Below are 23,455 nucleotides of genomic sequence, written 5' to 3' on the forward strand. Positions count from 1 at the left end.
CATATACATAAAAAAAAACATAGCAACCTCGAGAACTCATCACAGGCATTGCAATCTGCATACGCGACACCATCTATAGGATCAACAATAAAGTAGCTCAAAGCTTATATAATTAATCTTTGTCTTGCCCGATGGGTTGTATGAATTGATTGACCTCACACAATGACACAAATCCCATATTAATTTTGCACCAAGGATTGTCACCCTCACCACACCTTGGATCAGAATTTCTTTTGTTCTTCCAAGGTAATTTCGAGGACCATATGTTTTTAGAACAATTTATTTGTAAGGACTTATGATTATGCATTCTTAATTAAGCATCATTAATTACATGACTCGTGCATTATGACAATGAGAAAAGTATATTTTTGTCCTTCAACTTGTTAAAAAGTACGCAAAATATCACTCAACTTTTTTTGTATACTTTTGATTCTCCAACGGTTAAAATCAGACGCAAACTGGTCCCTCTCCCCGGCTGGAGCAGTTTCGGCGCATACCTATCATGGTTTTGTCCTTCCACTTGCCACGTCGGTGATAAGTTCATTCCCCTCTTTCCTTCGAGCTGATTTTAACGACCGGGGCCACCTTGGCGAGGATTGCAACGACCGGGGCGACACCCGACCCGATCAGGTCCACGGCGGCGACAGGCCAAAGCTCCATCTGGTATCAATCTCTCTTTGCCTCTTGCTTCTAGATGTGAATAGCACAAACGGCTTTGATAGGCCACACCTCCATCTGGTAAGTAATTGAGTTCGCTTATTTGTCTCTTGCTTCTTGAAGTCTATAGCACGATGTTTCGGGATGTGAATGAATTTTGGATTATGAATCGACTTCACTAAACATGAGGGGCAAGGAGATGCTAGGGGGATAGAAGATGATGACATGTGGTCTCCACTCGTCTCCCGTGTCGCCGTCCTAGATGAGGTCAATCGACCGCCAGTGGCAGCACCTTTCCTTTCGCTGGCTAGGGTTTGGGTAGAAGTGGTGATGGGGAATGATTGAGTTGAGATGGAGCACGGAGGTAATGGATCCAACTGATGAAGTCAATGAAACGATGGTGTGGCAAGTGGAAAGGCAAAACCATGACACGTTTGTGTGCATAAACCGCTTCGGCCCGAAAGAGGGATCAACTGTGTCTGGTTTCAACAGTTGAAGGACCAAAATTATACGAAAAAGAGTTGATGGACGTTTTGCTTAATTTTCGACAAGTTAAGTGACAGAAAATATAATTTTCCCTATGAAAATAGCTAGTAACAAACAAAACTTTTTCTAGAATTATAGATGATAAAACAAAACTTTTTTCCTACAGTTACCTTAAACAGTAAATATCACCGTTTGAAACTTGATGTTTAAAACTTCATCCAATGACATTGACAATTTTATATACACAAACGAGCCTATGTTAAGTCTCTGAAATCATAGAGCTTATTTGAATCCAGAAATATTGGCCTTTTCTGTACCTAGATTTGAAAACAATTTTTCAAAAGATTTATTCTTTATCGTCTGGACCCCAAATTTTGTATTGAAGCTAATATATCCTTATAACTCAAATATTATTTCTTATAATTTATGATTTTTTTAAATGACACTTATAGTTAGAATTAAGCCAATAGCCCTATTTGAATTTAAACACCGTTTAAACCTAACTAAACTCAAACTTTGTCTTTTCGAGCAGACAAATTTATGGAATTTATTTATCGGTAGTCCATCCCTTTGAGCCATATATACAGTTTTTTCAAAGACGTAGATGCTCTAATGGTACATATATTTATACGAAATATTAGAGTAGCAAACAATGCCAAAGTTACCATCTGGAGTTCATATAGCCTTCCACTGATAAGTCACAACTGTTACTTACTATCATTTACTACCAACCAAAGAAAACAACTCAAAAACTGCTCCCAGCCAAACCTACTATCATTTACTACCAACCTCAACAAAAGAGTCAATCCTGATGCACAGCGGTCCACTAAAACCACCTCAACAAAAGAACATAGAACTGCAGACATCAGCATGCAACCGGGGCAGCTCAGGGACTGTTGCTGTCGATGCCGAAGGGACACCAGACCCAGATGAAGTATCAGCAAACTCCTCAAATTTCATGAACTGGCTCATCTGCGCTGCTGCAAGGTGAGCATAACAGATAGGTGCCACTGGGGAATAAGAAAGGCAAACGTCAGGAAATGTTCTCAATTACAGAAGGAAATTGTGATAAAGAAGGAAATTTCTATGAAGATATCAACATACCGACAGATATCGCAGTAGTGCTCCTCTGGTACCTGCACAAGCATAAAATAATCATTCTCTTCCAAACTCATAAGAAAGCAAAAGGATTACCCAATGTACTTTGAATATTTGTGTACTTACACATATGAAAGCGAAAGAACTAGCTTCTGGAGGTCATCTGGTGAGAAGCCAATCTCATCAAGCAAGACATGATAATGGGTGGGCCTTGAGGTACCCTATAAGACAACATACAGTTCACGGCATTTAGGATGCCAAATATACGCAACCATGAAAAATCTGACAGATATAATTAGGCAATTGATTGTAACATGAAAAAATGGTCACACGCTTTACAGTATTTAGGATGCTAAATATACAGAAGACACGAAAAATCTGACACATAACTAGGCAATTGACGGTAACATCCACAACTGGTTGAAACCAATAGAATTCAAGAAATCTACAATTTCCACAATCTTGGATTCTTGGGCCAAGAAGCAAGAAGACTTACTATAGGTCCCGCATGAGCACACATGTAGAAATCATACTGTTTTGGATGAACAATACCAGAGTCCACAACAGTCCCTGTTCACAAAGCAGAATACAAGTTAGTCACGCGCATAAAAAAATGGAGGTGTTAACAGAGGACAATTGCATACCAGGTGGAACATTATCTGATGCTTCAGCTTGGAAGAGTTTTGTGTGATGATTCTTTTGAGCAATGATAACTGTAACCTTTGGAGGATCCCCCTGACCCATATTCTGGTAAGCCTGTCATGTCAAAATTATGTTAACAAGATATTTCAAGAAAACCAAGAGTTTCCCAAGCTAAATAAATGCTAAGGACAACCTTTATTATTTGATTAACCTCAAGATTCAGTACTTGGCTAAATTGAGACTCGCTCACACCATCCCTGCATGTTTAAATCATGTAAGGAAAATTATAAGATTGCAGGATACTGGGATTATACTTTAGCATAAAAAAGCATGCTGCTGAAACAATGGAGGTAACATGCTTATTTATGATATCAATGCATTAGACAATGTTATCGTTTCTGCATGCAAAGAACAAGCTCAGCTTTGACTTTTGCATGCCTAGGTCATAATTCAATCACAACAGCTGTAGAGGCAGATAAGTTGTTGAAATCAAGAAGCTATATACACAAGTTCAAACATTAAAATAGGTTACTTAGTGCAACCTCTGTAGAAGTCAATAATCAGTTGTGAACTGTGAAGTGTAAACTGCTTGGTTCAGCTTTTAACATAACATAGGTGTTCTTGTGAAAAAGAAAACATAAATCCAGAAACACAAAATAATCAGTGTGCTTATCCATTTTACCATTAAAAAGGAAATAATAATGAAAAGCAAAATCGTTGTTGAACTCCTAAGTGAACATAACTGTCATTTGATATGTTTCATGGGTGCCACATTACCACTAAACAACTTTACTCCATTGTACAATAAAAGGGAGGGGAAGAGGCAAGGAGGGGGGGGGGGGGTGTCGGTCGGTCCAAAACCCGCCTTGTCCAGTATCTCCCTAATTGAAGGCTTGTTGAGCCCACATCTCTCATTTTTATAAATTCATAAATTAGAACATAAAGTAATCCTCAAGCTTTCCTTGTGTAACAGGTTAAAGAAAACTTCGATAATAAAAGGAAATATTCTTGGACAAATCAGGACGTACACAAGGCATCAGCATAACTATGAAAACAAAAATTCCAAAGGATCTATAAAATACTGTTATGTTAAATCAGCAATAATAATAATAATAATAATAATAATAATAATAATAATAATAATAATAATAATAATAATAGAGACCTGAAAATGATTATCTGTGTTGGCTTTCTTTGTTGACTGGTTTGGTAGAAGTCTAACAGAAGTTCCCTGCAATGCAATATTAGAGTAAAATGTGTATCTCAGGCTTAGGGCTTAAAAGAACATGCAATTACAGTACAATAGAAAGAACATCAAGTGTGAACAGACATAATATATATGAGAAGGTTAGTTTAAAACACCTTATTATACCATCATCCTTTCCATCCTCCAGTGGCTTAAAAAGTGAATCAATCATCTCTACCTTCGGAGACTGGGTCCGGACAGATGCCCTGTACCGTGATATCAGTGGCCAACATCTAGACCCAACAACCTGCAGCATGTGCATCGCAAAATACAGGAAGTTTTATCATATACACAAGCTAAATCTTGTTCTAGCTATTCATCTAAACTGTGCAAGAGTACTGAAGGGATGGAAACACAAGATCTTTGCTTGATGCAAGTAATGTAGAGAGATAACAAGACATACAGCAGCAATTGATGGTATATCTGATCGACCTGGAGAACCATGTGAAACATCCATTCCCAAAATTAATGTCGGTTTCTTATTGACAATTGGAATCATATGGCTATGTTCCAGTGCCAGTTTGGAGTTCATTCCGCCCAGCTATTAAAAGGAAAAAACATATTATAAAAGTAACACATAAGTAAATAGGACAGTAGGTTAAACTTTAAAGGCACAAGTAGATAAAAGAGATAAGTATCCATACCTTAGCATTGATCTTTAGAAGAACATTGGTGAAGTATTGATCATTCATCTTATTACTAGGAACAATGCATTGAGTGACAATACCCATCTCATGAAGATTTTTCTTCTTCCAAGGGCCTTCAAGACAGTAAAGAAGTTGGTTACGTGGAAAATGCATGAGGGACAAAAATATTTTTTGTTTAACATAATACCGTATATATCACAATTCTTCCTCTCTGGTAAAACACACAGCAGAAATTCCGGAGGACCAGGAAGGTTTGCTTTAACTTTTTCGAACATCCTTTCAACTCTTACAATAGGAGCACATCTCCTAGCTTGACTATCTTCATCCACCAAGCTGTGAGGGCCTTCAATAATCTATGCAGGACAGGATGGTACAAATTACATGGTCAACTTACATCATTACAAGACAAGCTACATATGATCAAGCTTTATGAAAAAGAAACAAACCCCAGAACTTACAATGCCTTTGCTCCGTCCACAGTTTATCAGATCTCTTGATATCCGGCTCATATCACAACGAGCAGAGAAATTAACAATTGCCCAACGCTCAATCCTGACTGGCTCAAATAGCTTCTGCAACAGTGACGAAAGGAAGCGTAAGTTCAGCACAAAATGCTTTTGCAAAGTATGCTCCATTACAAGTAGCCGAGTAACAACCTTGTTATTATAATTCCACCTGCCTCTGTTTGGAATACAATCTTCACTATTTCCCACAACCAACTGGAATAACATAATAAAACACTTACATGAGTTGTATATGAAACGAGCAAAATGAAAAAATAGATTAGGTCTAACCATTGGTGCAGACAGAACACGACCATCCACATGGGTGAGTTGCTTCTCAATTTTAATGCCACAAGTAGAAAAAATTGGATCATCATCATACTTATTACTTTTAACTGCCTGTAAACTGCATGTCAGTAACCAAAGAAAATCGACTGGAAGCAGTAATTATCTCAATAGAATTCAACAAACCCACATCGGTGATAACTCTTATGCGATCCTGAGGTTTCTGTCGTGATTTTTCAACCAACGTTGCTCTTTGCTGAGAAGACAGTGCCTTCGTATAACGTTGAAGTGATACCATGTTCGCTAGCTGTGCCAGAAACAAGAAGACATGTCACAACTTGGACTTTGTGTGCAGCAAGAAACTACAACTGCTGGACATGTATGAAATGAATAAACAGACAAGGGTGCAACCTCAATTGGGAGATAATTCGGGCGTTTTGGTTTTCCCACATCAAGACATGGCAGATAAGGCTTTGCCAAAAATACCTCCTTGGATTTAAAATATTCCTCAACAGTAATATCAACAGTCTGACTTTCAGTGCATCCATTCCGAACTTTCATTGGAAATCTGTGCATCATTGTAGATTTAAGCATGAGTAAAGAAGCTGAGTAGTAACTATTAACTATCAATAAACTACTATCTTCAGCTAAATCACCTTTGTCATGATCTCCAAAATGTGGCTCTGAACATTAGTTTTTGCTTTACAGTATGTGGAGAAGTTATTAAATTACAACATTACACAAATATTTAATGTGACAAGTCCTATATTTTATATTATGACTTCACTCTTTATGTCTGCGACAACATAGTGCTAAAAGTCTACACAGGTACCTGTGTGGATGCTACAGGAGTATGGTCTTCTAACTGGAGGGGAAATCAAGGCATGTTGGACAACCAAGTATGTAGAGACAGAAATAAGGATAGATTACAGTATAATACAAAATTGTCAAGAGATATGGGATGAACAGGAAACTGTTTCTGAGAAAGAAAAAAACTAATAACATTATGCAGGAATAGAGCCATACGTCTGTCTAGAACATGGTTGATCACTAAGACCAATGATCTTGAATTCCATGTTGTTGTGCGTAGCTTTAACTCTCAGATTCTTCAACATTTTTTTGGCCTGCAAAAAAGTAACTAGAATTTTGTGACAAGTTCTACAAATCTGCAGCATGAGAAAACAAATGAGCAAAACATTATGTTGCTGCACTAGAAAAAAAGAACTGGGATTTCAGGGAGTGACATAATATTATGAACCTTGGGCCAGTCAAGATCTTGAACATCTCTAACATTTTGATTTGTAAGGAGGAAGTGAACAACAGGTCCAGGAGTCACAATCATCGTAGTTGAAACATCTGTTAACATAAATGTGATATATCACATTATCAAGATTAGCAATGCTAATTAAAATCCAAAGGTCACAGAAGAACCGCATACCCATATTTAAAGACAAACCACCCATAGTAGTACGGAAACTAGAGTGAAGTCCACGACATCCACTGACACCACCAGTTAAATCAACTAAGTTCCTATTGTCATCGCTGAAAAATGATTGTCTTACAAGCAGGCAACCTCTGGACACAACAAACAATAATTACAATCAGAAGGGCACAGTGAAGAGGTAAACAGAGTAACAGAGCTACATTCTCCATACTGCTTAGCCTGTTGTTGCCTTAAAACAATGTCAAGTACTCTCAGAGCATCCTGAGCATGATCAGAGTCACTTCCTCGAAGCGCTAAAGCAACTGCTCTGAGGGGAATCTTTGCTGCATAACTAATACCCACTACAAATTGTTTCGGAAGATGTGACCGCTTTGCTCGTTTCTTGTCGCCCAGACCAGGACTTCCATGTTCTGGACTCCTACCAACAGCCCTGAAAAATTGATAACCTTTGAGTTTACATTTTTCCGAGTTTGATATTGGCATTCATTTTTACATAATGTACATGTCTCAAGCATTAACAAACTGTATTATCCATGCTGCTGCTGAAAACTGCTGGATCTTAAATGAGTAGAAACTATAAAAAATATCACACATAAAATTTCCAACTACGTAACAACCCTCTGTGGCTTGACCAATATAACTAGACTTTCAACACAGCAATCCTATGTGAGTTGACCATTTCAAGTATGACTTTGGGTTAAATATAGGACGATTTCCACGTTTTGCTTATAACCAGTATTTCAGTGTACTAGAACACATACAGCAAAACAACCAAGCCCTAAATAGATGAAAGCAGTTGGCTACAACTGTCAAATGTTTTCACGATCTCAAACGTTGGAGCTGACATACCAGGCTCCTTAATTTCAAACGAGACTGTACGGTGTAGAAATGTAAAGAAACTATGCATCTAACAAACGGCACAGGTTTTCCTTAATTGCTAAGGTTAAAAAACAAAGTAGGATTAACAGCATACAGCCCCAAATGAAAAACAGAAAAAGGATCAGCCCAATCATGGATATATGAATTTTGACCAAAACAGTTCAGGAAATGACAAAAGGGGAAATTGGACAAACTAAGAATGAGTCAGTGTTCAATTACTTGGCAATTGGTAAAATTTGCCAGCTCGCATAGTTGCTATGATTGAAGATACGTTCATACCTTGAAGAAGTTTCCTCCAAGATAACAGTGAACTCGAAGTTGTTCTGCGGAAGAGGCCCCACTGTAAATAGACATTTCTCACCATCGTACGCAAATTCCTTCCCAGCAAGCTCAGAACTGTATGTTTGCAACATTTTATCAATGACCTTTCGTCCAATACCCTTTCCATCAACCACCTTATCATCATCAGATTTTATGGACACCTACAGCATAATCACAAATAATTTCAGAACAGATATTGAACTTTCACTACGAAATACATGAACAAACAATAATAATGCAGAAATTCAGAATTGTTCATTACACTGTATTGGTAGAAAACAGCATCAGTCCTGCTAAGCTTCACAGCAAAGTGGTTTGACATCAACCTAATGGGCTTTCCTTCACGGCCAAAGCCAGGCCGTGCCATTGCTGTGCGTTTAACAGTGTCATCCTTATGCACTTGGGCAGCCCCACCCTCTTTAACCGCCATACTGATACTATCAGGCATCTGGATGGAGTAAGTGTTACAGAGGAAGAATATGAAGCAAAAAAGAAGCAGAATATACAGCAATAAACAAGTCTTTCTTGCAAAAAAAATTAAATGCTGGTCATGTAAATTATACAAACAGGACAATAAAGCAACCAAAAAAGCAACAACAAAGTATGACTAGGACAAGGAGAAATTACAGGACACCAATACACAAATATTATGTGAGGAAGTAAAACGGCTGGTGTTCTAGACAAGGAAAAATACTAGATAGGCATCAGTAACCTAGTGCACACAAATTAATATTTTAGAAATATTCACACATCTTGATGAAAAGTAAGCCACATATTGAAGAAGTATGTTAGCGAGTGCTAAATTGCTCTTTCAATATTTGCAGTAATATCTTTGGTAAAATAATGGGGAAATGGAGTACCAGAAACAAGACAAAAGCAAATAAGTAAATACCAGGACAACAAGCACATAAGCTTCTTGATTATGATGATTTTTCAATTTAAAAGGGATACCATTGCAGTGACAGGTTCCTCTAAGCCTTAGAGAACAATCAAATGATGCAAAGGAGTAATACAACTAGAAGTAGCTTGACAAAAATGAAAGCAAAACAAACCATAACTGACACAAGAGCTCTACCAAGCAACAGTGCTCCAAAATCAGAATGTTGTGCTACCAACACACGGAATAGAGATTTGGATATTGGCGTTCATATAAAGAATAACCCATCAAATCTACTAAATTACACTAAAAAATGCATAGTAACTGCTAATGTTAGTACTAACTTGCAGTGGTCTTTTACTTTAACATTGAAACCAACATTAAGGTATTTTTCTAACTGGCACATCAAATGTATTAGCATCCAAAAGGATAATGAAATTAATACAGCTCAACTTAAAAAAATCATTATAACGGCATTTAGACATAAACTTCTGGCCAAGTAGCAATCTACAGTTTGGGACAATTTGCAGCGACATTTGGCAGGACACACAGTAAAAAGAAGGAACGTGCAAACGCCTAAAATAGATGATCGAATGGCACTGAAGCAAAAGCAATGTTCCAGAAAACTCCAGCCCAATAAAACACCTCAACCGATGCGGTGTTTGAACCTTGGAAAAAGGTACTACATAAAAAAAAACTTGCAAAAAGGGTTCTAAAAACACACTCCTAGGATCTGAAAGTTGCGCTCCACTCCGAGAAGTACATCAAGAAAACGTCAGTAATACAAAAGTAAAAACAGAAATATTCTCAGTATTAACAAAATATTGTTTGCCTCTGCAGTAGTGTAACATGCAAAATAAATTAAATGAGGAACTAAAAACAACTCGAGAAAAAACTTCGAAGCCGACTACATCCGAACTCTACATACAGACTAGAAACAACTTCAGAAATGACTTCGAAGAAGCATCTATCAGAAAGCACAAACACGAAGAAACAGAAACAACTTCAGAAATATCAATGACTACATCCGAACTCTACATACAGACTAGAAACAACTTCGAAGAAGCATCTATCACAAAGCACAAACACGAAGGAACAGAATAAACACAACTATTCCCAGGAAAAAAAAAACAGGAGACATCAGTCCAAGAAAACAAAGAAGACAGGGGAGATTGAACCCGAATCCAAATCCGTAACATGCGAAGAAATGATGAAGCCGCAATAAACTAGTACCAATTCCAACCCAATGCTGCTACGCACAAGCGGAGGACCCAGTAGGGCCTCAGTTACGAATTGGAGAAAAATAAGGAGATGAAACGGGGAGCTAAAGGGCGGAATCGGTTCGCGTGGTGATGTGAGGAGAAGCGGTCGGGAGCGAGAGAGTCGAAGGGGAGACCAACCTGCGGTGGTAGCGCTCGCGCGAGGAGAAAGACGAGAGAGGGGGAGCGGAATGGGCCAGAAAGAGGGAGGGGTGGCGGTGCTCGCGCGAGGAGGAAGACGAGCGAGGGGAGGGGTTTAGGGCGCTCGGCAGCCAGACGGGAAAGGAGGGGTGCTGCACAAGAAGGAAAAGAAGAAAAAGGGAGATATATAGATGGGCTCCGGCCCCGGGGGGTGCAGAAAGAGGTGCCGTGCAATTTCCTCCTTCGTCGTATATTTCAAAATAATAATCTGTTTTTGGTTTTTAGATTTTAAAACGAGGGAAATTAAAACCAGAAGAACTCACTAAAACGCTCCAGAAAATCAATCCACAAATAAATGTCCTCCATGACTTACTCCTATTTGATAACCTTCTCATATATGACATAATGGTCCCTGCAAAGTTTCATGAAATTTGGTAGACAAAACTCAAACTAAAAATATTTAACCCTTAAAAGGATAATTGACATATCCAAGATCTACTAAATTGAGGGACTTAACCTTGGTTAAATTTCTTGCAAATTTGCTTCTATCCTTTCACTAATATAAGGATGCTATAGAAAAATCCTCGTAATTTTGGGAATTGGAAATCACATAATATGAATTAAATACATTCTGTAAATATTTTATTCGGACCTAGAATGACACGGTGAAGCCTCATAAAAATATTCAGAAAATTTGAAGTAAGTTTGACCCTTCAAAATTTCAAAAGGTCTCCAACAGAGACGTGCAGTTCGAACCCCGAGAACCAATCTTGTGTCTCGGTGACTTCATATCTTTGTTACTGTTCTTGAATCAACCTATTATGCTTCATTCGTGTTCTGTCTATGTACTCCCTCCGCTCCATAATTCTTGTCTCAAATTTGTCCAAAAATTGTTGTATCTATTCTTAAAAAACATCTAGATACATGTAATATTTCGACAAGAATTATGAAACAGAGAGAGTACTTGCTTATTTCACTTTATGTTATGCGTTCTCTTTGAATCTGCTTTAAGCTGCAAATTTTTGTAATCTTCTATTCACTCCTCGTCTTGTCATCATAAGAGGGCCCCAGTTATGAGAGGTAAAACAACAATCAAGCTTTTACAACAAAGGATTATCTTGCATATTTTTCCAAGTAAATTTCCTCTCTTTTAATGGCAGCAATATATGCTAGACCGATGTGGGTAACGTGATAAACAACGTTATGTCTCTTTTTCATAGTACATATATACATTCAGGGCGTCCCTCGATTATGTTTGTCCCACACTTCAACTTAGAAAAACTAGCTAGATTCAGAGGAAGACATGCAACGTGGTGTTCATGACTGTATCGGCAATGATGTTGTACATCCTCTCCGTCGGATGGATGGCGTCGAAGAAGACGTACTTGTTTGCGTTTGTGCACAGAAACGAGGTGCTCAGGCTGCAAAAGTAGCCGGCCTCGAAAAGACCTGTCCCGCAGCATCCTTGCACAGCGTTCTCGAAACCTGCTCATCACCAAAGAGATATATGAACCCAGGTAAAATCGTACAGTGTTTTATATATCGGTTTTGCTATTTTTAAAATGACTGAGAAATAACTATTTGTAAATCAACGATAACAACTATATAGACTGATGAGAAATCTTAATTTGATGGTTATGATCGTCGACTGAGAAATAACTATTTCTAATTCGACTGAGAAGTAGACACTCCCTTTATATATCTGGGGTGTGCTAATTCCCAGTTTTTTAAAATTTCATATGATAGTTATCTAAAATTTGCACACTACCTACCTCAAAACTACAATAAAATAAAGTGTGTGCATTTCGTAAAATGGTAATGCAATTGTCAATTTCCGAAATGTTACATATCCTGTGAGGTGTCAAAAAAACTAACATGATCACTGAGTGTAACTTTTGCGCACCACTCCTATATTGCTCTAAGAGCAACTCCATCGTCCGAAAATTTGAGCCCCCAAATCTCTATGTGGAGAGTCCTATAAAAGATTTTCTCCCCAAATTTACCATTGTCCTAACAGACTTCCAAATCTCACCCCTAATAATTCGTTCATCTATATTTTATTCATATCTTCCAACCGTTTTTGTGAACATCTATATTTCAAACAACTTGACTCGAAATTATATATTTGACACGCTTATAATTTAAATCAGAACATTTTTTATTTTTTATATATTATTTAAATGAACTATAATGTTATAATTTAATTATCAGAGTTTGTTATTGCTGAATATGTTGCAACAACTCTTTCACAACGGCTCTTTTACAACGGCTATATGATCTGACCACATGAAACAACAACAAAAAAGACCTACCAAATTTGCATCTGGATTTGTATAAAAGCTAGTATCACTCACCTCTAATTTCCCTCGGTGTTTCTTCCTCTCCCGTGAACTCCGAAATCCTCTCCCTATCCTCCTCACGGCACCGCCTTTCCTCCTCACCCCTTCTTCACAGCGCCAACCACATCTCCCCATCCCCAATGCCGGTGCCGCCTCTCCCCATCCCAAACCCCGCCGCTGTCGCTTGCCTGAACCATCGTCGCCGCCTGCTTCAGTCGTGACCGTCGCGCCAGCCTCGACCGTAGCCGGCGCCTGCCTTTATGGCGTGATCCCCACCTCCATCGGCTGGAGATGTAAGCTCCGCCACCAACTCGACGGCACAAGACGGGCGCCAGACAGAAGGTAGGGGAGAGAGGGGGCGGGAGGTGCCTTGGCAGGAGGGAGATTCCGCTCGAGCTATTGGGATGGGGAGTCCCGATCCGGCGACCGAGTTTGGGAGCCCGAGAGAGATTTGCGGGTTTGGCTAAAAAAAAATTTGGGTCTAAATTCGACGATAGGGGTGGGTTTGGAGGACCGGTGGAGTTGATCTAAGAACATCTCTAGCAGATGTATTAAAAACCTTACCCTTAAATGTCATATATGATATACATCAAAATTGTTCTGCCCGACGCAGCATGAAACCGTAAATTTAGGCATCTACGCAAATGGATTTCAACAACAATAATCTAGATTACATCAATAATTTCACAACCATATGGAGCAAAACCCTGAGATGATATCTTATTACTCTTCATTCCAAAAGTGTAATCATAGTCGTGGACACTCGTAACTGAATAGATAGCACCCCCTTCGATCCTAAATTGTTGTCTTTTTTAAATTCAAATTTGTGCTAACAACGACAAGAATTTAGAATGGGAAGAATAGTCATGGGCGGACACACGTTGGAGGCAGTGTTGGCAGCTCGATTTTTTCATCTCCTTGTACTATTCCATGGTACAGGACTTGTGCCCCCACTCAAGCCCAGTTCTGTGCCCCCACTCCGCCCAGTTCTAGGGATGGCACCCGCAGGGTATGGGTACGGGTTGAGCCTTCCCATACTCTTACCCGTTCTTTTTGAGCTTACCCGTTACCCATACCCATACCCGGCAATGGTTATAACATTTTCCCATACCCGTCACCCGTCAGGGTTGATGGGTATCCGCGGGTAAAAATACTCTTAATAAAATTTGATCAACAACAACATGTTCCTTAGAAACGGCATCATATTTGTCAAAACCACATCAATTTTGTCATAAACAACACTATATTAACAAACTATAAATAACAAACCACACATAAAAAATAATACTATCCTTTGAAATAGTAAACGACATCACATCACACGTGTATGAGAGTTTATTATACGGGTAAACGGGTACAAGGGTATGGGTTATATATTCTCATACCCGGACCCGCAGTACCCGATGGGTATAAAGTATTTCCCATTTACGTACCCGCGGGTCAAAATTCCTGCCCAAACCCGTACCCTAATGGGGATTTACCCGCCGGGTGCGCGGGTAATGGGTACCTATTGCCATCCCTACCCAGTTCCTTGGCTTAATCAGGATCATTAGCGGCCCCTGATTAGGCGAACGGTCACAGATTCTCGAAAGATCGGCACACGCCCGCGCCTGCGCCTCTTGGCGAAGCACTACTGTTCAATATTCAGTGAATTAGTGTTCATGCAGTCATGCAGACATGCACACAGCACACGTAGACGCAGACTGAAGCAATGCATGATTTCAACTTTCAATTTTTGCCACTTGCAGGAGACTAATTAATGGTTGGGTTTTATTTAAATCTACATCAAAGATTCCTGAACTAGTTTAGTTTGCTTTAGCAAGGCTGCAGGTATTTGTTGATATTTTTTTAAGTTGCCTAGTCTCCTGAACTAGTCCGATCCGTCACCTGACAGGTGGGCCCGGTATGTAAGAAAACTTTCAAGTTGCCTAAACACGTCATTTCGGGCTTGTTGTTACAATGTGACTAAAAAATTGTGGGGTTTTTCTGGACAAATTAACAAAAATGAGGGATGTGTGAGAAAATTGTCCTGAAATAGTTTTGTGGAATTTACTCTTTAATTTACGCTGCCTATAGATCTTTGACCCCACTCAAATTTTTGCTCGGTCCGCCCATGGGAATAGTGGAAACCATTTAGTTTGATATTTTGAACAAGGAATGCGTTTCTCTTTTCCCACCGTAAACGACAACTCAAACACAACAAGAACACTCACTAATCTCCTCGTCTCCGTTTTTTTTTAAATATACTCCTTCCACCTCGCCGTCTTCCTCCAGCAAATCCTCTTTCGGGCGACAAGAAATCAACAGGTGGCAGGGAGGTGACGAGCCAATTTTTTAACTCAACTTTTTAGAATTTGAAGCATGCGAATTTGGATCTCGGTATTACTTCATCGGGGGGGGGGGGGGGGGGGGGGGGGGGAGCGTTGGGGGCCTCCTGGGCGGATTCCTGTGGCTTCTCGGCTAAACCAGCAAGCTTCTCCTGCCGAGCAGCCAGATTTCTCGCGGCGGATCTCCTCGACCGTCTTCCCCGTCGTGGCAGCCATCGTCGTCCGGGAGCGAGGATTTGGCTGCGGTGGGATGGGCTGGAGATGCTCTCCTTCGGGGTAAGAAGAGGGGGCCGTGGTGAGCGGCAACAGAGGGGGAGGAGGAAGCGGCGGCAGCGGCCATGGGAGGGGGCGGCGTCGTCGCCGGTGTCCAGAGGAGGAGGACGCGATGGCTTCTTGGTTGGGATTTGGGAATGAAAAAAGCTGCTGAAATTTCAGCCCACGGTTTTTGAATTTTTTGAGTAGACAATGGTTTTTTGAAAATCCAACGTGAAAAGTGGAATATAGCGTGTGGATTACCAAAATCCTTATAATTTTTTTTAAGGTTTTCACACCAAAATCATTCAAAAAAATTATATAAAAATCGGCAATATATAAAGGAACTGTTAGAGATGCTCTAAGTTACCCGCACATCTGTGACAGTATTCTCACTGCCAGGCTACCACTGCCTCCTCTCACTGCCCCCAACGGTCCATCTCTTCTCCCATCCATCGATGTTCCTCCTCTCCTCCACTTCATCTTCCAATCACCTTTTCTACCTTCCCTGCTCCTCTCGCCTTGCCATCTCACCACAGGTGTCTACCATAGTTGCTGAGACATGCATCATAATAAACCCATGGACACTAATTTCACCCAGCAGAGACCACATACCCATCTTTTTTCCGAGAGAGTAGAGTTATCGGTATACTGAAGAAGAAAAGCCGTCGAGCATATCAAGTTGAAATGCTCTCGCTTTCTCCCTATATGGCTAGATCCTGCCCATGTCGAGACCAATGAGCCCGTGGAGGTGTATGATCACTGTCTCACCACGATGGAGCTCACCGGTCTGTCACCCATTCCAATTTGTCCTCCCGCTTCCCTTTTCTTTCTCTTGTCCCGCTCCTCATCCGAAAGTTCAGTTGTTCAATTTTTTATTCGAAGAAATCTAGACAAATAACATATAGAATTGTTTTTCTTTTAAAATATATCTACAGTCTTCTACTAAAAGTGAAATGTATGATGGCAATTCCATCTAACATGAAAAATGCTATAAGGGCTAATGATCATGGGTTCATATGAACCGTATTTCTACAAACTTTGCATAAATTCCTATTTTAAGTTTCATTTCAAAAAAGCATGCAACTAGTGCATTAGTACAAAGTTAGATTTGTAGATTTCGTAAAATAATTTGATTATTTGTGAGTAGTACAAAATTCACAGAACAAAATTACAGAAAAATAAAATTCACAAAATAATTTCAAATGGATTTATTTGATTATTTCGTTTTCTGATTTTTGTACAGCTCTCAAATCATCATTAAAAAGAATTACAACGCTAAGTTCTGACCCATAAATTACTCGCATGATTTTCTTTCTAAAACTTAAAGGTATGTATTTTGTCAAGTCATGAAAAGTAGGTTCGAATATATGTACCATGTTCCAAAAATCGTGACTTAATATTATCTGGCATGGCGACTCAGGAAAGAAACATAGGGTGAGATGTCCAAATGTTAATGCACACGAGGGCACACGTACTGTGCCAATTCTGCATGCAACAGCATCCGCCGCTGCAAGTTTGCTAGCACAGGGCATGTGGCGCCCATGCCTTAATTTGCCATACTTGTCGATATACATATGCAGCGGTGCAGCTAGCAGTGCAGCATTAATCGATCGAAACGATCGAACGACATGAATGCCCCCCGCTAGCTACTCGCCCAATGTACTGTACTGTATCTGTGAGTTCGTATGCACCGGTGCACCCGAAGCTCTCGGTACGTACAGTTTTTTTCCGGTGAATCGATCTTCTGAGATTACTTGTCGCAGATTTAGTATAAAGTTGTACTGAATCAACGACAAGTAACAAGTAACGTGGGTCGGAGAGAGAGCAGCAATACTAATATAACGTACCGTAGTCGGCGGGGTTGCGTACGACGGCGTCGAGGAGGTCGTAAGTGTCGGCGTAGACGAGGCGCAGTCCGGGGAGCTCCTTGTTGAGCCTGGGAACAACCGTGTCCCGGAGGTGTCCGTTGAAGCTCTTCGCGACGGCGTTGTACTCCTCGTTGCACTCCCCGGGGTCGTCCCGGTTCCCGACGCGCTCCGCGGGGAGGCACCCCATGGGCGTGAGCCCCGTGAAGTCCATCTTCCTGCCCCCCAGCGCGTGCACCTCCCGGATGGCCGCCTCGGCGAGTCCCAGCAAGTACTTCTCGTACTCCCCCACCGTGCCGTCCTGCGCCCTCCGGCCCGGCATGGCGTAGTAGTTCTCGATGAAGTCGTTGGTGCCGACGCTCCAGACGTAGAGCGCCCCGGACACGATCTCCTCCGCTCCCGCCTCGCCTAATTTTGAGAGCCTGAGCCGTTCCTTGTACTCCTTGAAGTAGCGCAGCTGCTGGGCGATGGTGATCACGGAGAGGACGCCGGCCGTGGCGTTGTCGAGCCCCGTGGCGGCGGACGCGAAGGAGACCCCCGTGGCGAGGTCGTCGATGGTGAGGCTGGTGTCGAGGTAGGCCGGGATCGTGGCGGGCAGGCCGAAGGCCTCGGAGATGAAGTCCGTGGCCAGGCGGCCGTTGGAGAAGCGGCCCGTGGGGAGCCCGCCGGCGCCTGCTGGGCCGAAGTCCCGGCCGTACGGCCAGAAGTTGCTCCGCGCCACGGTCGGGATGAAGTTGTTGTTGCCCGTGTCCACCGACGAGTCGCCGAACACGATGATCGCCGGAACCTTCTTCTTCTTGGCGGCCGACGACGACCCGCCGGCCATTATTCCGGTGCCGGCCAGCAGCAGCGCCGACAAGATCAGCAGCCACGCCAGCTGCAGGTATATCTGGAGCGACGACATCGATGTTAATTTGGTGAGAGAGATCGATCGGCGCGCTTGCTTTGTGTTGTTGTGTTGTGTTGTGTGTGAGGAGATTAAGGTACTCCTGCAGTACCAAATATATCAGCAGATAGGGAGGCGCAACAGCATACGTGATTGTACTGTTTTTGTGTGTTCGCACGACCCGACGCGATTAGGCAACAACGCTCCTGAGAGCGATCGAGAGGTTTCGGCTCAGCTGCATGTGAGGCGCTTAATTAAGGCCGCATTCAAATCGATCCATCCTTTCTGTGCCTTTATGCAACTGTGCGAGCAGCTACTGTGACCTGCAATGCGTGGCTACAAATTTATGGCCTCCCATTCCCATTTCCGAGTGTCCTGTATATCGGTCGATTCCTTCGTGGTGCTTCAACAAACTTTACAAGTTCATTTCAAGGTTGTTTTTTATCATTAATTTGACCAAGAAACCGCAAGTTCCGTCATAACACTAAAATTGCACCGTTCAATTCACATCCAACAATAAATGATGAAGTGAAATCTCCAAATATGTTGGCACATTAAGATACGGTGTCTCACTTGGAGTAAACAAAAAAAAAAGCGTCCGCGCCACTCCCCTAGGGATGTCTCGGACAACATCTAAATCTTCTCCGGCGAACCCCCTAGACATCCTTTCACACCCCCCCCCCCCCCCCCCTTCCTTTTGTCGTTGCCGCCGAGCAAAGCTGCACAGTGACGGCACCGGCGGGGCCATCCGACTTTGTGGTGGCGTCATAGGCTCGCATTTAACAGTGGCAGCCGTGCTGCCTCGTGTCAGGACCGGTGCATCCGGCCAAACCGACGGCCTCTCAGGCGGATCTAGCAGCCTCTTGGGCGGATCTAACGGCCTCCACTTCCTCGTTCTTCTTCTTCTTCCTCCGGGCTGGGCTGGTTCCTGTCACGACGCATGGTGGTCAGACCGATGTCGATTGCCAGACGGGAGGTCTTGCTAGCAGCTTCGTCCGCTTGATCTGCGGGCTCTCTCCGTCTCCGCTCCACCATCTTGCCCTTCGTCTTCCACTCCGGTTAGCAGCCATGGTGATTTTCGGTCCCCGTCTTCAACTTTGATGAGAAGCCTTTCCGTCTCTTTTTCCATGGTGGTCAAATGTGGTCAACGCTCCGTTGTGGGACTAGGGCTCGTGGTGGGAGGGTGTGCCTAAATGGCTCCGACTGGAAAATCCTCTGTCTGACTTGGGTCGGGCTGGGCGACGGTAATACCTTCAGGTGTCGTGTTTCGTCCTTCGAGGCTCGGAAGTGGAGAACTGGTGTTGCTCTCCGGGTGAAATCTCTAGATCTGGATTCTCTATGTGGACTACGACAGCGTTCCATTGTTGAAGGCGTCACCTTAGGAGACCGAGAGCCTGTGGTGGCTTTGTTCGAACTCAAACTTCTTAAAGTTCTACTAAGTTTGTAGAAAAAATATACTAATATATACAATATCAAATTATTATTCTATGAAGATATATACCATGATGGATTTAAAACTAGCTGAAAGTTGTACATGGTACGCTAAAAGATTTAATTAGGACAAAACTATAGGACATCTAATAAAAATAAATGGAATGAACTACCTAATTTAGGATCCATCGATAATACTCCCTCCATTTCACAAAGGTTGGCGTATTTTGTTTCGTTAAGACAAGGTTTTGACCAATGATTACTATACTTGACAAGGCTTTGCGAAATGGAGGGAGTAGAATGATAACTTTTTAGAGTTAAAATAATACACTCTTTTTTAAGTTAAAATACACACTCATTTTTAGAGTTAATTTGTTATTTTAATAGTATATATATTCGATTATCTGGATTTTATGGATTTTTTTAGAATCAACTAGTTTTTTTTTAACCATCTGTTTTTAGGGGATTCTTTTTCAATCATCTAGGCTCAGACATCTTTTTAGTCTCTCCTCTCCCGCATCAGCCCAGCCCATCTCTCCTTTGTGGCCCAATTCGCCTCCTCTCTTCAGTCATCTACCTTGTGGAGAGACCGAGAGAGAGGACAGATGGATGGGAAGCTGGGTACTGACAACTGAGAAAAGAGACGCCGGGATTAATCAGTGACACTATTGTTAAGCATACTACAGTAGTGGTCAAGTAGTTTTCACCGGTGATGGGCACTATTGTTAATAAGTAGGCTAATTAAGTCATGTACAGTATTACATCAACCTCGACACGTACACAGCTTTTCCGAAAAAGAAAAAAACGTCACAGGAACACGTGCAACGCGGTACTCAAAACATGGTCCGCAACAATCTCGTACGCCCGCTCCGAAGGATGCACCGAGTCGAAGAAGACGTACTTGTCGGCGTCCCGGCACGTGAACGCCTGGTCCATGCCGCACAGGACCGACGTCTCGATGTACCCCGTGCCGCAGCACCCCTCCGCCGCGTTCTCGAACCCGTGCTCCTCCGGGCTGCCCACCATGTCAGACACCACACCGTACAGCTCCGAGTACACCACCCTCGCTCCCGGAAGCTCAGCGCCCACGACGGCGTCCCGGACCGCGGCGTTGAACTCCAGCGCAGCCCGGTTGTACTCCTCGTTGCACTCACCGGGGTTCACGCGGTTCATCGTCCTGGCAGCGGGCATGCACCCGAACGGCGCGAGCCCGCTGAAGACGATATTGCGGGCGCCGAGCCCGTACGTCTCGCGCACGGCGGCGCCCGCGAGGCCCGCCAGGAACGCGACGTACTCCGAGGGCGTGTAGTGGGCGCGACGGAGAGGCAGCACGAAGTAGTTGACGAGGAAGTCGTTGGTGCCGATGCTGAAGAGGTAGAGCGCCCCGGCGACGATCTCCTCCGCCGCGGCCTCCCCCTTGGCCTCCTTGAGACGCTCCTTGTACTCCTTGAAGTACTCCAGCTGTTGGCTCAACGGTATCACTGACTGTAAAATTTTGATTGAGTGGAACGAGGATAGTTAGTTGGATCAAAGTTGGATTGGGACCTGTAAAAATAATCGTTTGAAAAACACATGAGCGAGAGGGTCTCTGTTGACGTTCCAACGGTCCCGATCGTAGGCTTGTTAATGGGGATACATACATACATGCATGTGTGCCATTAGCGTGTGGCTGCCTGACTTAAGGAACTGGGACCACTCAGGAAACAACTATTTTTAAGCAGTGCTTAATTTGCGGTTGGTTTTCAAAATGACCAGTGTCAACAACCTTTTTCCTTTGTCTTAAGTGTGCGAACAACCAATGTGAAGAATTTTGGGTGAACTTTGAGAAATTTTAGGATGAGCTTACGAATTTTAAATGGTGAATTTCTCGAACACAAATAGATAAACCTTTAGAACATAAGATGATCTTTCAAAAATTTCGGGTGACATTAACATTCAGTATTTTACAGGTGAAGTTTCTGAAATCAAGAACTCGACATGCAAATGGAACAAAAGATTTTACAGCAAATATTCCAGAGTAGTTCAATATCTAGCACCATCACACACGCTACTCATTTACTCCTAAATGTAAAACGTTCTCGGTTGTTCTAAGTCAAAAGTTCATGGAGAACTTTAATGATATCCCTATCTACAATATATGTCAGGACATATTTGGTAAAGTTAATTTAGAGTTATAGATGTTGGTAGATTGGTCAAAGTTTAAAAGGTTTGAGTTAAGGCAAAACTAGAAATCTTAAACCGAAGGAGTTTATCGTAGCGATCTTTATAAAATTTCAAAATAATTCAAGCATATATACGTCTTCCTAGAAAAAAAAATGTTCTCTATACATTGCTCAAAAAAGTCGCTTTGAAGAGTCGTTTAGAGAGACAGGACACATGGGCAACAGGTACAAAAACCATTCGGCTCATTTCGCACTTAAAACAATCTTTATCAGAGTTTCTATTTCTCAGTCGATCGAGAAATAGTCGTGTCCAAGACTCCAAGTTGATGATCTTAGATATTGATTCCTCATCTAACTTATAGGTACTAAGGAATTGAATTCATAAATCATTACATGCAGCCCTAGGTCCAGAGAAGTTGCGTGAGCTGGCGTTTTCGTGCGGGGACCGAGAAATAGCAAAATCTGAAAATTATTTAAACAGATATAAATTCGGAAAATATTACCACATGCAGTCTCCTTTCCAAACTGTTTGACTTTTCAGCTATTCTTTTCCGAACTTAATTACTTGCCAACATATGCGTACGTACAGCATAGCAGTCGAATTAAAGAAACGAGCAGTTATTATCTATCAATCAAAGTCGAAAGTAGCATTGCCCCCTGGAGAAGATTGTTGCAGCACAGTGCAATAGTGTCAAGAGGTGTGAAAAACACAGCAAATGGATTATCGACAACGACATCGAATAAATTTACTGCAACTTTACATCCCCGGGCCGTCCTCTTTCAGTGGATCATATCCCACTGTCAACAGGTGCATCGAATTTGCGTGGTAGAATAAACAGGATTGACGAGTGATATTACATCACTTACTGCGATTTGTGCAGTCAAAGGGTCGAGCCCGGTGCCTCCGGAGGCGAAGCTGACGCCGCGGGCGAGCTGGTCGATGGTGTAGCTGCCGTCGAGGTATGCCGGCACGGTGGGCGCCAGCCCGAACGCCTCCGAGAAGAAGTCGGTGACGAGGCGGCCGTTGGAGAAGCGGCCGGTGGCGACGCCGCCGTCGAAGTCGCGCCCGTACGGCGGGAAGTTGCCCCTGGCCACGGTCGGGATGTAGTCGTTGTTGCCCGGATCCACCGTCGAGTCCCCAAACACGATGATCGCCGTGACCTTCTTCCCGGCCGCGGCCACGCTTGTTGCCGACGACGACAGCAGCAGCAGGAAATACGTCAGGATCTTTGCCAGTACTGGGCTGGACTGTTGCAGGCTCTGGGAAGACATTTTTGCAGGGGCCGCGCGCCAGATAGTTTGTGGTTTGCGTTTGGAAAGTTTATTTATATACTAAAGTGGTGGCTGCATGTGTGGGACCGTACGTATCTGGTTGCGAGTTGGGACCATAACTCCGTTGATGGGTTGTTGCCCATGAGTTCGGAAAAGGAGGAAACATGTGGAATTTGTGCACATTTTGCAGTGCATAGCTAAAAAAATAACACTACACTGTGTCTGGTTCTTTGTGGTGGTGACAAATTTGCCGAATTTATTCAAGGATTTAACCCGCGCTATATTTTTAATGGTAGGTGACGTATCCGTTAACAGCGAGATGCTAGCGGTGATTTCGTCAATCTCTCAAGATCTGTCGACTCAGTCTTGCGGGGTTGTTCGTAGGGTAGGATGTGCGTGTGTGCGTTCATAGGGTGAGTGTGCACGCATGTTG

At 42.4% G+C, this 23,455-nt stretch overlaps 3 protein-coding genes across 3 annotated transcripts; all 3 read right to left on the minus strand.

Annotated features, from left to right (window-relative positions):
* Nucleotides 1–1,748: 1,748 nt before the first annotated feature.
* Nucleotides 1,749–10,649, minus strand: LOC100828729 (protein argonaute 16). Its single transcript, XM_003576917.4, has 23 exons — nt 10,486–10,649; nt 8,471–8,656; nt 8,167–8,369; nt 7,220–7,438; nt 7,003–7,139; nt 6,823–6,920; nt 6,591–6,688; nt 5,976–6,132; nt 5,755–5,871; nt 5,571–5,678; nt 5,433–5,495; nt 5,235–5,348; nt 4,964–5,129; nt 4,774–4,889; nt 4,533–4,670; nt 4,246–4,376; nt 4,049–4,114; nt 3,077–3,140; nt 2,886–2,997; nt 2,738–2,811; nt 2,368–2,462; nt 2,248–2,279; nt 1,749–2,153 (listed from the first exon to the last, which is right to left on the minus strand). Exons 2-23 carry the CDS (start codon nt 8,654–8,656, stop codon nt 1,981–1,983), a joined length of 2,667 nt encoding a protein of 888 aa, XP_003576965.2. The 5' UTR covers nt 10,486–10,649; the 3' UTR covers nt 1,749–1,980.
* An 842-nt stretch (nt 10,650–11,491) lies between these two features.
* LOC100830654 (GDSL esterase/lipase At2g04570) lies at nt 11,492–18,313 on the minus strand. The gene is made up of 2 exons (XM_003575531.4): nt 17,254–18,313; nt 11,492–11,970 (listed from the first exon to the last, which is right to left on the minus strand). Exons 1-2 carry the CDS (start codon nt 18,173–18,175, stop codon nt 11,777–11,779), a joined length of 1,116 nt encoding a protein of 371 aa, XP_003575579.1. The 5' UTR covers nt 18,176–18,313; the 3' UTR covers nt 11,492–11,776.
* Nucleotides 18,314–20,273: 1,960 nt separating this feature from the next.
* On the minus strand, nt 20,274–23,066 carry LOC100830965 (GDSL esterase/lipase At4g26790). Its single transcript, XM_003575532.4, has 2 exons — nt 22,618–23,066; nt 20,274–21,073 (listed from the first exon to the last, which is right to left on the minus strand). The coding sequence occupies exons 1-2, from the start codon at nt 23,020–23,022 to the stop codon at nt 20,396–20,398; spliced, it is 1,083 nt and encodes a 360-aa protein (XP_003575580.1). The 5' UTR covers nt 23,023–23,066; the 3' UTR covers nt 20,274–20,395.
* Between the last annotated feature and the right edge of the window lie 389 nt (nt 23,067–23,455).

This window comes from Brachypodium distachyon, chromosome 4 (genome assembly GCF_000005505.3).
Source record: "Brachypodium distachyon strain Bd21 chromosome 4, Brachypodium_distachyon_v3.0, whole genome shotgun sequence".
NCBI lineage: Eukaryota > Viridiplantae > Streptophyta > Magnoliopsida > Poales > Poaceae > Brachypodium > Brachypodium distachyon.